This window comes from Lygodium microphyllum, chromosome 6 (assembly GCF_053477565.2).
Source record: "Lygodium microphyllum isolate KBCC chromosome 6, Lygodium_microphyllum_v1.1.10, whole genome shotgun sequence".
Lineage (NCBI taxonomy): Eukaryota > Viridiplantae > Streptophyta > Polypodiopsida > Schizaeales > Lygodiaceae > Lygodium > Lygodium microphyllum.
The window spans coordinates 153,310,297-153,323,248 of NC_141140.1; the positions used below are offsets into that span (position 1 = coordinate 153,310,297).

General features: G+C 42.6%; 1 protein-coding gene across 1 annotated transcript; it reads right to left on the bottom strand.

The window, feature by feature from the left end:
• Positions 1–3,563: 3,563 nt before the first annotated feature.
• Positions 3,564–7,114, bottom strand: LOC148035303 (uncharacterized). The gene is made up of 2 exons (XM_087680307.1): positions 5,562–7,114; positions 3,564–4,982 (listed from the first exon to the last, which is right to left on the bottom strand). The coding sequence occupies exons 1-2, from the start codon at positions 7,074–7,076 to the stop codon at positions 4,137–4,139; spliced, it is 2,361 nt and encodes a 786-aa protein (XP_087536433.1). The 5' UTR covers positions 7,077–7,114; the 3' UTR covers positions 3,564–4,136.
• Positions 7,115–12,952: the final 5,838 nt, after the last annotated feature.

The window sequence follows — 12,952 nt, forward strand, 5'->3', positions numbered from 1 at the left end:
CTAAGATCTTGATCTACATTGCTATTCATACAATTTCATTTATGTTGGGTTGGCAAATCTGCTTGATTAATGCAACATATGATATTTTTGATTGAGAATACTAGTGAAATATATAGAAAATCTTGAGATAAGAGATGGTACACTAGCAAATCAATTGACCTATGTGGTGACATATATAACAAAGCTTGAGGATAAGATATAACACATTGGCAAGTCAATTGGCAAATATGTAGTGACTTACTAGACCATGCCACTTAAAATTACATGCAAGTATCAATAGGTGGATAAAGCACGAATGGTTTTTAGCTAGAGAGAGATAATGCAATGAAGGTGTATACAAAAGAGATAGAGAAAGACATATTATCCATCAATCAATCAAAGATATGTACATGAAGTGACTTGATATAGTAATTAGAGTATCGTCATTTTTAGGATGCTCCATTGACTTCTGTAAGTTCCTATAACCTTGAAGTAGAATATAGCCAACCACACTATCCATGGAAGGAAAACTTGACCTCATCAAATTGACCAAGTTAATTTACTTATACATTTAATAGATAAGAGATTTGTAGTTGGCTTGTTGGTATTGCAAAGTATCCTTGCAGTGATCTATTTTAGTCACCAACAAGTGGACACACTGGCTAAAGATGATGAAAAGAGGACATGTGCACTACATTGGCTACATGTGGTCCACCTTATCTAAAATTATATGTGAGCTACAAGTGCACCTTGACATGATTGAAATAGCTTGCACATGCACAAGCCAACTGATTTACATCAATCTACTCATGCTATGAATTGGCATGCATGGCTAGGTTAAGTGCACAACAAATGAGACATGTGAGTGTATTGATCAGTTCTCTCTCTCTCTCTCTCTCTCTCTCTATATATATATATATATATATATATATATATATTTTGCAAATGCACAAGTCAACCTTTGATCTATAAGTTTTAGCCATGGCTAGGTTAAGTGCACAATAGATGTAACATGTGCATATATCAATCACTTCTCTGATAATTATGTCATATATACATCCAATCATCATTCCCTATCCAATCACATTTGTATAGGGCATGATTGGATGTATATAGGGCATGAAATCGCATATATATAATTAGCTTTTAATGATTGGATGTATAGTTGTAATACTTAGAAAGAAGTAAAGTTGATAATGGATATCATGTCCTATACATGTATATGCCCTATACATGTATATCATGTCGTATATACATGTATATCATGTCTGTATGATCCTATACATGTATATCATGTCCTAGCTTATGATCCAGGTGTAATTATGTCGTATATACATCCAATCATGCCCTATCCAATCATGACCTATTCAAACAAATACTAGCTGTTAAGAGGTTTGGTCATATTCAGGGACTTTATGAGAAATGAAAAATATGTGCGTTTATTTTCGCATCTATAAGCGCGGATATATAGACGCATTCTTTATACTAGCGTGAATAGACATGCTAGTACATGCGCTTATAAACGTGCCCACTTTTTCGCGTGTACAATGCGTGTCTATAGGGCCTTTCTCTTGTAGTGATGGCACAAAACAATAAGATATTAAGGATGGATGGAATCAAGATGGAATTAAGGATTGGTTAAGTTGAAAAGTAGAGAGTTACAGTGAGACAGAGAAAGAGAGTGTGAGGTGAAGGGAAAGGAGGAGAGGTTTTTGGTTGTGTCCTTGAGAAGAAGGGATTTGGACAAAGGCAAACAAATGAAGAGAAAACTTGTATCGGTGTAGGTGGAGGTGGAGGTGAAAAATAAGTGGTGCAGATCAATAAAAGGTATGGTGGTGGCTTCCTCCTCTCCTATGGGGTAGTATTTGGGACATCTCTTCTTGCAATGATATGTCTTTTCTCACCACCACTATTGTCTCCCTTGTTCCCATTGATGGTAATTCCTCCTATCTTCATCTCTTCAAAATCCACATTAATTCATAAGGTCCAAGATCTATAATAATATATTAAATATTTGCATGATCATCATGGAAAAATGGATATAGTGATTGTAGGTTTGACTAATTAGAGGGGTGATTTGGATGACATTGTCTTAGTAGTACTAATGATCAATCATAATGATGTACCAACTATTGCTGATGATTTGCCACATGTCCCTTGGCAACATATTCATGATATGCTTGCATGCAAAGTGATTCACCATGTACTCTACAACCCACACCACTAATAGTAGGTGTAAAAATCCTAATGATGATGATGATCCTATTATCGATATGCAATCCATGAAAACAAGGATCATGATAATGATGAAATGATAATGATGATAATGTTAATGCTAGTGATAGTGATGACAATGATCGTACTATCAATTTATGGCCTATGGCAGCCACATGCGATGGGTACCAATGCGTAGAAGAGCTGGGGGCTACAATAGCAAGTGGATAACACAAACAATAGTTGAGGAGAAACAACACAAATTGATGGTGATTGATAGAAGGAGTGATCAAGAAGAAGCTATTTTGGAGAAGGATCCCAAATAAGCAAGGCACAACGTGTACATTTTTTTCTTAAAAAATAAACTTATTTTAATCACACACAATACCTACAAATAGTACTCAAGATTGATGGCATGAAATCTCTCTCTCTCTCTCTCTCTCTCTCTCTCTGGGAGATGAATCACAAGAACACATAGGAACCTACTACATGTACAAAATTTAATATACTTTTAATACATATACACTCTCCTCTTATATTTTTGTAGCTTTGAACATGGTTCATTTCATTCTTTCTTTCTCATGATGTGCTCATAAGAATAATTAACATGTTTCTTCTACGGCTCACTACTTGCTACGAATCACATAATGTTGTTATTTTAACCAATAAATCAAAAGTCACGATCAAACTACTCACTAGCATTTTGAATTTGAAATGCATACACCACCTCCTATTCCACAATGTTAAGTTGCATGTGAGTGACTTTAAGGGTGATATATCCTTATCCTAGCAATGGAACCAAAATGCTATGCTTTGTGAGCTTGACATCAAGACATTCTTTCAAGGATTTTGACCAATGAGGTGCATGGCGATCTTGCAGCTAGCCTACTCATATGTCACATAAATATACAACTAGATGTGATGAGGGAATGTGTCCCCCTCACTCCCTCAACCTTGGCGGATTCACTATATATAAACCCTCTATATCACATGCGTTCAAGGCATATTTAAAGATACTCGGCATCCTTTTGTATGTAAAAATTATATAAAAATGGTATTTTAAAAATGAATTTTTTGAACCCACATGACATGCTTACATGTTTATGAGTGACCCCCTCAAGAAGATACTTACCCATACTCACCACATTCTAGTAGTTGCATCAGTGAGCCATGTCCTCGATCCATATATGCACACTGCTTTACTCTCGATCTTGCTTCCGCCTATGAATGAGAGAAGATGCAAAAGAACTCAAGGATCAGATGAGGAGAAGAGAAGAAAAAAGCTTCACGAACCATGTCCCCTCACTCCCTCAACTCACTCTTATTCAAGTTTACACTCACCAAAGAGATGGGATGGAGAAAAAGGGGAAATGATGTAAGGAGCTTCTCATTGTTATGTCCATGGTGTTACTTGATTACTACAATTTGCATAGGAAGGAGCACCGCTCTCAATGCAACTGAATTTTACAAAAAAAGTAATCTCTAAAAATTATGGGCATTTTTCTCTGGGCAATTATCAAGGACCTTCACCATTGCCCATTTAAATAGAATACTTACATTGGGTTTATCACACTACCATCTCATTACCACTTGAACTATTGGATCCTGAAACCCAAGACAACTCATATCGTATCGCTTGTTGTGCGAATTAGTTGTACAAAGTGGCTTCACCAATGTCCACGTGGATGGAAGATCATGGAACCCTTGACCTTGGATTTATCACACCGATATTGTTGTATTCTCTATAGTTTGACGTTGGTGTGATAATGTACTAGACTATTGTCACATTCCACAATATGAGTTGTTTGGTTGAGCTCCACAGATTCAACATTGGAGTGGAGTGACACCCAGAGAAACTCCTATATCAACTTGAGCGGTAACATGTTTGCCTGTACGGATTGGGGATTGCGATTATGTAAGCCTTCGGAAGAAGCTGATAACCTCTAGAGCTCGCACATTGAAATTACAGAGGTGCGTGGAGATGATGGGGCTGGGGCCGGATCAGGAGTGGCAGAACGTAGATCGTAGAATAAGCAGTTATAGCAGCGGCGAGGCCACCAGACGGTGCACCAAGGGGGCAGGAGCAGGCGGAGCTTATGGAGGAACCACAACATGAGGACGAGGGCGAGGGCGCCGCCGAGGGCCACAGTGGAGGCCATGATGAAGGTGCCGGGGCGCTGGGAGGGGGACAGCGCAGCGAAGCCGGCGGCGGCAAAGGCCCCCAGCACGCACTGGATGGAGGCCACCATCAGGAAGGCCGCCAGGGCGAGGGCGCGCCGCACCTCCTGCACGATCACGCCGATGTACGCCTCCGGCCGCGGGATCACCGCTCCGGCCCCGGCCAGCACCGTGCACATTGCGAAGCAGAACGAGAGGCTGTCCAGCACCCAGAACGCCCTCACGCCCGGCACCTCCAGGTCTGCGTACCCGCCCGACCGGTAGCCCAACGGTGGCTGCAGCCAGCCCGCGAACGTCACCCCCCCAATTAGCGCCGCCCCCACCAGGATCGCGTTCGCCGCATCCACGTTCACCTGTCGGTCCCTGTAGAGCCGGTCCAGGCCCTCCTTCACGTCGCTTCTCCGCTCCAGGAGCGCCTTCTCCACCTCCATGTGCCTGCACTCCACCGCATACTGCAGCGCCGTCTTGCCCGCCTTGTCCTCCGCGTTGGCCCGCAGCTCCGGTATCCCCGCTAGGATCATCACCACCCCTGTCTTCCCGAGTATCGCCGCGCAGTGCAACGGGGTCTGCCTCCACTCGTTCCTCGCGTTCACGTCCTGCGCCTCCACCATCTGGCCACGCAGCTCAAGCGGGTCATCCACATGTGTTCAAGAAGGAAACCCTATAACTATAACAAACACACACCATGCATGCATTATACTTGTAGCTTGGTGCTGCACTTGGCACTAAACATAAACAGTCCAACTTTGAAGTTTGCGGTGAGTCCCATGCAGAAGTCCATGACACTTTTACACTACTGACAAGAGAATAAATTAATACGTTACCAAGTTCAGTAACGTGTAAGAGTGACGACGTTGACATTGATACTGTTTATTGATATTCCCTTACACGTGCTCATCATGTTGACAGTGCAAGTTGCAACGTCGTAGAACAGCACAAAATGCACTGGGAAATGACTACACTTAGCAGCTGTACGACTACTGCTACCAAACTCGACCAAAGTTAGCTCCTGATTACTGGCATTGATACTACTCCTTATATATTCCCCTAGGGCCTAATACGAGATCATGATGTTGACACTGCTACAGGAGAATAACACGAAGTTGCACTGGGCTATTACCACTACAGTTAGCTCCTGAGATTAGTACTGGTTATACAGTGCTACTTCATGGAATAGCGTAAAGAACTACCAGCAGCGCCTCCACGATCTTGCCTCGTCCCGCCATCGCTGCCATGTGCAGTAGGAGAGCGTCCTGCAGGTCCCAGCTGTATCTTGGTCTCGGCAGCAGCGGATTCTTTTCCGCCTCCGCTATGGCCAGCTCCACCAGCGCGTGCTTCACCTTGTTGGTAATCTCAGCCCCTTTCCTTATCAGGACCGCCGCCACGTCGTCATGCTTGGTACTGAACGCGTAGTCCAGAGGGGCGTCTAAGTACTTGTTCATCCTGTTTACGTCAGCTCCCAGGTTCAGCAGCGCCTCCGCCGCAGACCTGTGCCCTCCCTTCACCGCCAGATGCAGCGCTGTCTCTCCGTCCTTGTTCGGCATGTTCACTTGTGCTTGCGGGCTGGAGGGATTTCTATCGAGAAGCCATTCGGTGGTGTAAAATTCTGTCAGCCCGGGACTACGCGATATTTCCTCGGCCTCGACCTCGCCGTTTATGAGAGCTTGCTTGATCCACGTCAAGAATTCGGCCCTTTTGGACTCTCGGTCGGTAGGGGAAGAAGCTGCCGGTGCGTCAAGTTTTGGGGGACTGGCAGCACGAAATTGAACTGCAGTGTCGATTGGTGGCACTGCATCTGCATCGCGTCGGTGATTGGCATCGGCCTCTCCGTCGTCAGGAAGGTGGAAAGAGCCGCCAGAGTGGCCGTAGTTGGAGCTCAGCAAGGCAACGATGGCGGCAGCGTTGCCGTTCCAGGCTGCGAAATGGAGGGGCGAGTTCCCGTTGGGGCACTTGGCGTTCACGTCTGCGCCTTCGCGCAAAAGCATCTCGACCACTTCTTTGGAGACGTGCTGGTTCTTGTGCGTCGGCTGATTAGCGTCATGCAAGCTGCAAGCGCAAACAGTCTGCAAGGGAGTGAGCTTCGCCTTGTTGCGAGCATCCACCTTCCCGGACCGCTGCGCCATGGACTGCAGGATCTCCACGCTCCGGATCTTGCTGCCGCGCACCGCCACGTGGAGCGCCGTGTCTCCGTCGGCGTTCTTGATGGACGCATCCAGGCCGTCGAACGTGAGGAGGAGCTTGGCAATAAGCACGCAGCCGGACCGCGAGGCCACGTGGAGGGCCGTGTCGCCGCTGTGGTTCTGCGCGTTCAGGGCCGCGCCGGCGAAGCACAGGCGCTTGGTCACGTGGATGGCCCCGCAGTCCGCCGCCACGTGGAGGGCCGTGTCGCCGTCCTCGTTCTGGGCGTCGAGGCCCACGCGGCTGAGGAGGTCCAGCTCGGACAGCAGGTCCACGACGGCGGCGCGCCGGAAGCGGGCCGCCAAGTGGAGGAGCGTGTCGCCGTGGGCGTTGCGGCATGCCACGTCGACGCCACGCCGGACGAGGAGGCGAACGGCGCGCACGAGGCCCTTCTGGGCGGCCCACTGCAGCAACCGGAGATGGCCCTGCCCGCACGCCCGCAGAGCCTGTTCTTCTCGCATCAGCAGCTCCATCACTTCATCCTCGTCGTTTAAATCCACGCCCTCGCATACTTTCTCCATGGGCATTGCCGGGCTTTGGCGTTCCCACTACGCATATAAAGCTTCAATTCGCTGGCCCGCGACTTATATTTACATTGACATTTAGATTCCCCATTTGTTGTTTCCTCTTGTCCTTGAGCATTGCCGTGAAGAATCAAGAACGTAACAATCTTCAGAATCACGACAGGTAAAGATCTTCTATCAAAGTATGCACTCCTCACTAACCGTCTTGTGTCAAGCATTCATAAGGGGACCTTCCAGCGAGGTGTTCTAGGAAGGAATCGCCAGCAAAAAAGTGAAGTTTTTAACATTCTCACGGTGTGTTAGAGGATGCATCCATGATTTTCGCGACGAAGTATTCCTTGCTGTGACATTTGTCCGACAGACAAAAGTTTGTGGACTCTCCTGTTCATTTCTACCTTTCCATCGCTTATTGCACGTCTCCTCGTCCTAAACCTTCACGAAGTGATGCCGATCATGTGACATGATCAACTGTGACTTGGATTAGCAAGTCGTAGCGAGGATGTACCATGCCATGGTAACTTGTAAGGCAAGCGCAAATCTGAGGATGATTGTTGTGTTTGTTTTGGAAACACATGACCAGCAACTCCCCGTACTGTAGCTGTGGGAATAGATAAATGCATATCAATACACACATTCTCTCTCTCTCTCTCTCTCTCAAGATTGACGAATAAGAAATACTAGTTGGCTTGTCAACTAGGTCCAATAACTAGATGTTGTGTGGTTTGCAAGTTTGCAAAGCTCACAACGATGTGTCTCGCTTGCTTCACGTTTTTGTGAGCAAAAGAAAGGAACTACACTAAAGCAGACACTTCGCGTGTAACGCTGTGTAAAATCCCACCAATCTCAAGTGAGAATAAGCTATGCTTATGTAATGATCGACTAATTCTTTTAAACTATTATGGTTTGATGTTGAAAGATTGTAAGTTTGCTATTGAAAGATCACAAGTCTCAAAGTGTCTATGATTTACCTTTATGAAAGAACTATACACAATGTAGTATAATTAAGCTGAAAATAAGTTCAAGAAAAGTGGAAATACTAAAATTTTGTAATGGAAAAGTAGTTCTAAGGATTTTGTTCCATTTAAAATGCTTAAATACTGCAGTGTGCTATTAGAGACAAAGCCTACAACATGGATGAAAGAGAGATATGGGAGGCTTCCGCTACTAGTAGTTTGAAAGCTTGAAGACTCAAAGACAATTCTACAATCCAAGCAATACAATTGGATGTCATTGGTCTTTTGCATTTACTACCAAGTATACCAACTACGAGACAAGAAGATAGAGAAGAATATGAAGAAGAGTTTCACCTTGCCAAATCTCTCATTGTCTCACAATCTCACACAAAACTTCAAACTCAACCCTATTACTATGGATGGATAGAAGAATAGGAAAAGCAAGAAGTAGTAGAGCTTTACTTTCCCTCAGCCCCTCACTCAACACGTCTCTCAATCTCTCTATCTCACACTCTTGACAATGGAGACAAGATAATAGAACAAAAGAAGAGAATGATTGCTCAATAGTTACACTAATAAAGCTTCTATAGTATAGATTCACCAAAAGGGTAAATATGAATAAAACCTACCACCCTTATATAGATCAAAATTAGGGCTAGGTCTAGGTCACTCCTCTAGGGCGGTGCCCCATTTGCATTTAGGGCTTACACCCCACTTTGTGTTTTAGAATTTACACCCTTGTGAATAGGGCTTGCACAATCTTTTGTGTATACTATCCACTTTGTGCAATCTAGGCCATAAATCATACTTCTACCTTACCTTAACTAGACCTAACATATCATTATTCTAATTAAAAATCCATGTATATAATGCATACAGTAATTGCGGTTGTAATAAATACAACTATGGGCGACAACACAATGTGCATGGTGTCGGGACCTAAAATGGACCCGCGGACAGTGGCTCTATGGCACTAGCCGAGCCTCTATTACACACCCAAACCACCCCACATGGCCTCATGGCCAGGAGCATCTAAGGGGTATGCTACCCTCACCTTTATTATAGAACTTTGCATTTGTATGGATTATAATCCAAGGAATAACCCTTCCCACACTCCTCAAAGGGAGTGCCTACACATATTGGTGTTATACACCACGTAAGCACAAACAAAGGGAGGACCCCTCGCGGCTAATTGATGGGTCCCCCACTATACCTCTCTTACAACTCAAGGATTTGCCCCAAGATGCATCAAGAACACATAAAGTATATTCAATAGATAATCCACTCATTTAGTCTATTGATCCAAAAGATAATAGCTCAAATAATAGATAGTCCTCCACTAGATATTCCCCAAGAAAATGAACCACTAACCCTACATCTTAGGGTACCTCACACTCAACGTAGGTCATCGTCCATGAAAATAAATGTTATGCATCTAGGATGATACCATATGGTGCGTGCAGTGCAATTGTGTATAATGTATAGTGCTCAAACAAGTTTATTCATTAACAACCAACATTGTGAAGGTGCAAAAACATGTCTTTTCATGCCTTTCTTCTAACCGAGATTGCTGCGTTGCTTAGGGCTACCACCGAGTATTCTCATACTACTAGACATTCTTAATTTTAAACCACACGTGTCCTTTATGCCATGCACTAGCAAAATATCAAAATTTAGTGTATTTTAAACACTTACTACCTCCCTTCTCCCTACTGCTTAAGATTGTGCATTTGGTGGTAGATGTAGGTTGTATTTTTCATGTATTTTTTCTTCACGAAAATAATAAAGACCCACTTTAATATAGAGATAGGGCTAAACTAACCTCACACCTAAGCCCTACCACACATTCATAAACACAAATATTATTTTTTTCTGTTTTTTGAATGCAAAAAAATTATTATTATTTATTTATTATATTTATTTATCAGATAATTATTGATATTTTTTATTTAACTGATTTAGACAAATTGATCTTACCGAGAATTATTTTCCTATCATATTTCATCCCATACAAACACTATACACACGACAAAACTAAAAAAATGTATAATTTTTTTTAATCACAACGTTGCGAGTTTTGCATGTTTACAAAGAAATTATAACCAGATGACTAATTTTTCTTGATTTCTTTTAACATTGCTGATAAATCAAAGCAGTGGCAACCAAATGCAACCATTTTCAACCAAAAATTATCATAAGACAATAGAACTTATGACGTACTCATAAAATCATGCCTTACGGCACGTGTCTCGTGATTGGAGGCCCACTAACACTTTCCAATAGCCACTGACAATCTTTCCAACTTCGTTCTACGCTCCTTTACACTCAGCATCATTCTACAATCAAAATCTTTCATCTCAACCCACCCCCTTCTCTCCTACATTAATCCATGGAAACACACAATAAGAGAGGAGAGAGGAGAGAGAAATACTATAAGATAATCTCCTAATACAATGCGTCAATTTCCAATGAGATTGAAGTGTGAGAGAGCATGGAAAATCAATATGTTGCTACCTTCTACCCTCTACCTGATACTAATAGGCACAAAAATTAAATTTTAATGCAAAATTGGGGGCACTGAAAAAAAAATGTTGCCCCTCTACAATTCATGACTTTTCACTTTACACTTAGACTTTAAGCTTATTAAGATTAACCATTAAAATATCTAGCTCCAATTTTGGAGTTTTCACACTATGTGAAGTGGATTTTTGTCGAACGGAGGCCCAAACCACTCCGATTCCCAAATGGACTGGAGGTTCAGCTTCATAGCATTGAAAGCTATAAATCTAGCCTCTCTTATGCACTTTCCAACTCCTAGATCTCATGGTTGCTTTACAATGCGAAACCTTGCAGGATTTAAATGAGGGGTTAAACGGACTCCAATTGACAAACCGAGACTTGCATTGGGTTCCTAGCATTGAACTCCATCTAGGAAAACTCCAGCTCATCGATCCACAACTACTTCATTTTGCATGAAAAACTTAGTTCTTTACGTCTTTTGGACCAATTTGCCGCTTCAAAAACAAGTCCCAAAATCTAGCTCTCACATGGATATTGTGAGCCTAGCTCTCATAATGAAATACAACCACGAATATGATATGTCCTTGAAGTACCAAAAGTATCCAAACATAATATCCTTCCAAAAATAATTCCAATACTTGCTTTTTTATAGTCTTTAACTTCCTTTAATTTCATCTTTAACAGTAGCATTCCACATTTACTACTTATGTTATCCCCATATGAGATTAGTGCTACTTCCATGGCACTCACATTGAAGGTATGGAGTGAACCCTGAGTAGAAGCATGTGAGAAAAAACAAAAGCTATGGTGGAATGAGCAAGAGAGAGAGAGAGAGAGAGAGAGAGAGAGAGAGAGAGAGAGAGAGTGAGTGAGTGAGAGAAGATGTGGAAGCTACAGTCACAATGTGTGATCCGCTTTCTTTTATTCAAATGTCATTGAAATAATAAAGAATGAAGTGACATTAATGGGTGCCTGCCACCTACAATGTACAGGTGTGCAGGTACTGTCAATGTAACTAATACACATGAGGCTAGGTATACGCACCTTTACCCCCAATAATAGTGTACATGTGTGTAGATACTATCAATGTAACTAATACACAAGCGGCTAGGCACAGGTACCTTTATCCCCAACAACCTCCCTCTTAAAGGTAAATGTGCCTTGAGTAAGGAGTGAAAAGAAAAAAGAAAAAAGTACAACATGTATATATAGTATAATAGGATGAGGATGCCATCTCATCCAATGCCCTTCAACCTCCTAAGAAAGGCAAAACGCTCTCCTAGGAGACTTTTTGTGAATAAATCTATAGGCTTCTAGTCAGTTGAGATATTGGCAAGGTCAATAAACCCATCCTCACAACGATCTCTCAAATGAAGTTGTAACATAGGTCAATGTGTGTTGTCTTCGTATGGAAGATCTGATTCTTGGCCACAACTGAATAGCGTTAATAGAATTCAAATGCAGAGGTAGGGATCACATCAATCACACAAAGGTCTACCATAAGAGGGCCTAACCATAGAGACTTCTTGCAAGTCTTAGTGGGGTTGCAATATACTTTGTCCCGGTAGTAGAGAGGGTTGTGCATTTCTACACCTTAAATATCCAAGAAATAGCACCTCGAGCAAGAGTGAAGACATAGCAAGAGATGGACTTCCTACTATCTACACATCCTACATAATCTTCCTACTGTCTATACGTCCTACATAATTAGAGTCTATGTATCCCACAACTCGTGTATCTTGAGCACCATAACATGTGCACATATTTGTTGTGCCCTTCAGGTACCTCATGTTATCCTTCATGGCATCTCAATGCCCCTTGCGAAGTATAGCCATATAGCGTACCACAACTTCCATTACAAATGCTTATGTCAGGATAAGTAGCTATCATGGCATACATAAAACTATTCATTGTGAATGCATTAGGGATTTTGGCCATCTCAATCCTCTACTCGTATGATTGTGGACAATCAACCTAACTAACCTTCACATGAGAAGGTAGAGGACAATCAGTAGACTTACCATTCTACATGTAAAACTACTCAAGAAATTTCTAGATATACTCTTTCTATGACAAAGAAAGAATCCCCTTAGAGCGAGTAAGCCCATATATGATAGGCCATCTCAGGAATATACCCATCCCAAGAATATGTAGATCCCATAGATGATAGGCCATCTCACCGGCATCCCCATAGCTAAGAAAGATGTATTTCATCGAATTAGGATCTAGCTTATTGCACCTGTCCTTTAGAATATGGCAGAATGTCTCACAACTAAAGACAAGCAAATGAGCATATGATGCAAGTTTTCCAATTCATACCTCCTCTGTAACCTGACAATCAATAGCACTGAAAGGGAACCTATTAAACAAGTGTATAGCAGTAGTAACTACCTCAATCCAAAAGTG

Excerpts from the sequence above, each read along its gene's own strand:
- LOC148035303 (XM_087680307.1), bottom strand. The coding sequence starts at position 7,076 with ATGCCCATGGAGAAAGTATGCGAGGGCGTGGATTTAAACGACGAGGAT. Across the intron at positions 4,983-5,561 it reads AGATCGTGGAGGCGCTGCTG|ATGGTGGAGGCGCAGGACGT; the intron begins GTAGTTCTTTAC and ends CTGCGTGGCCAG.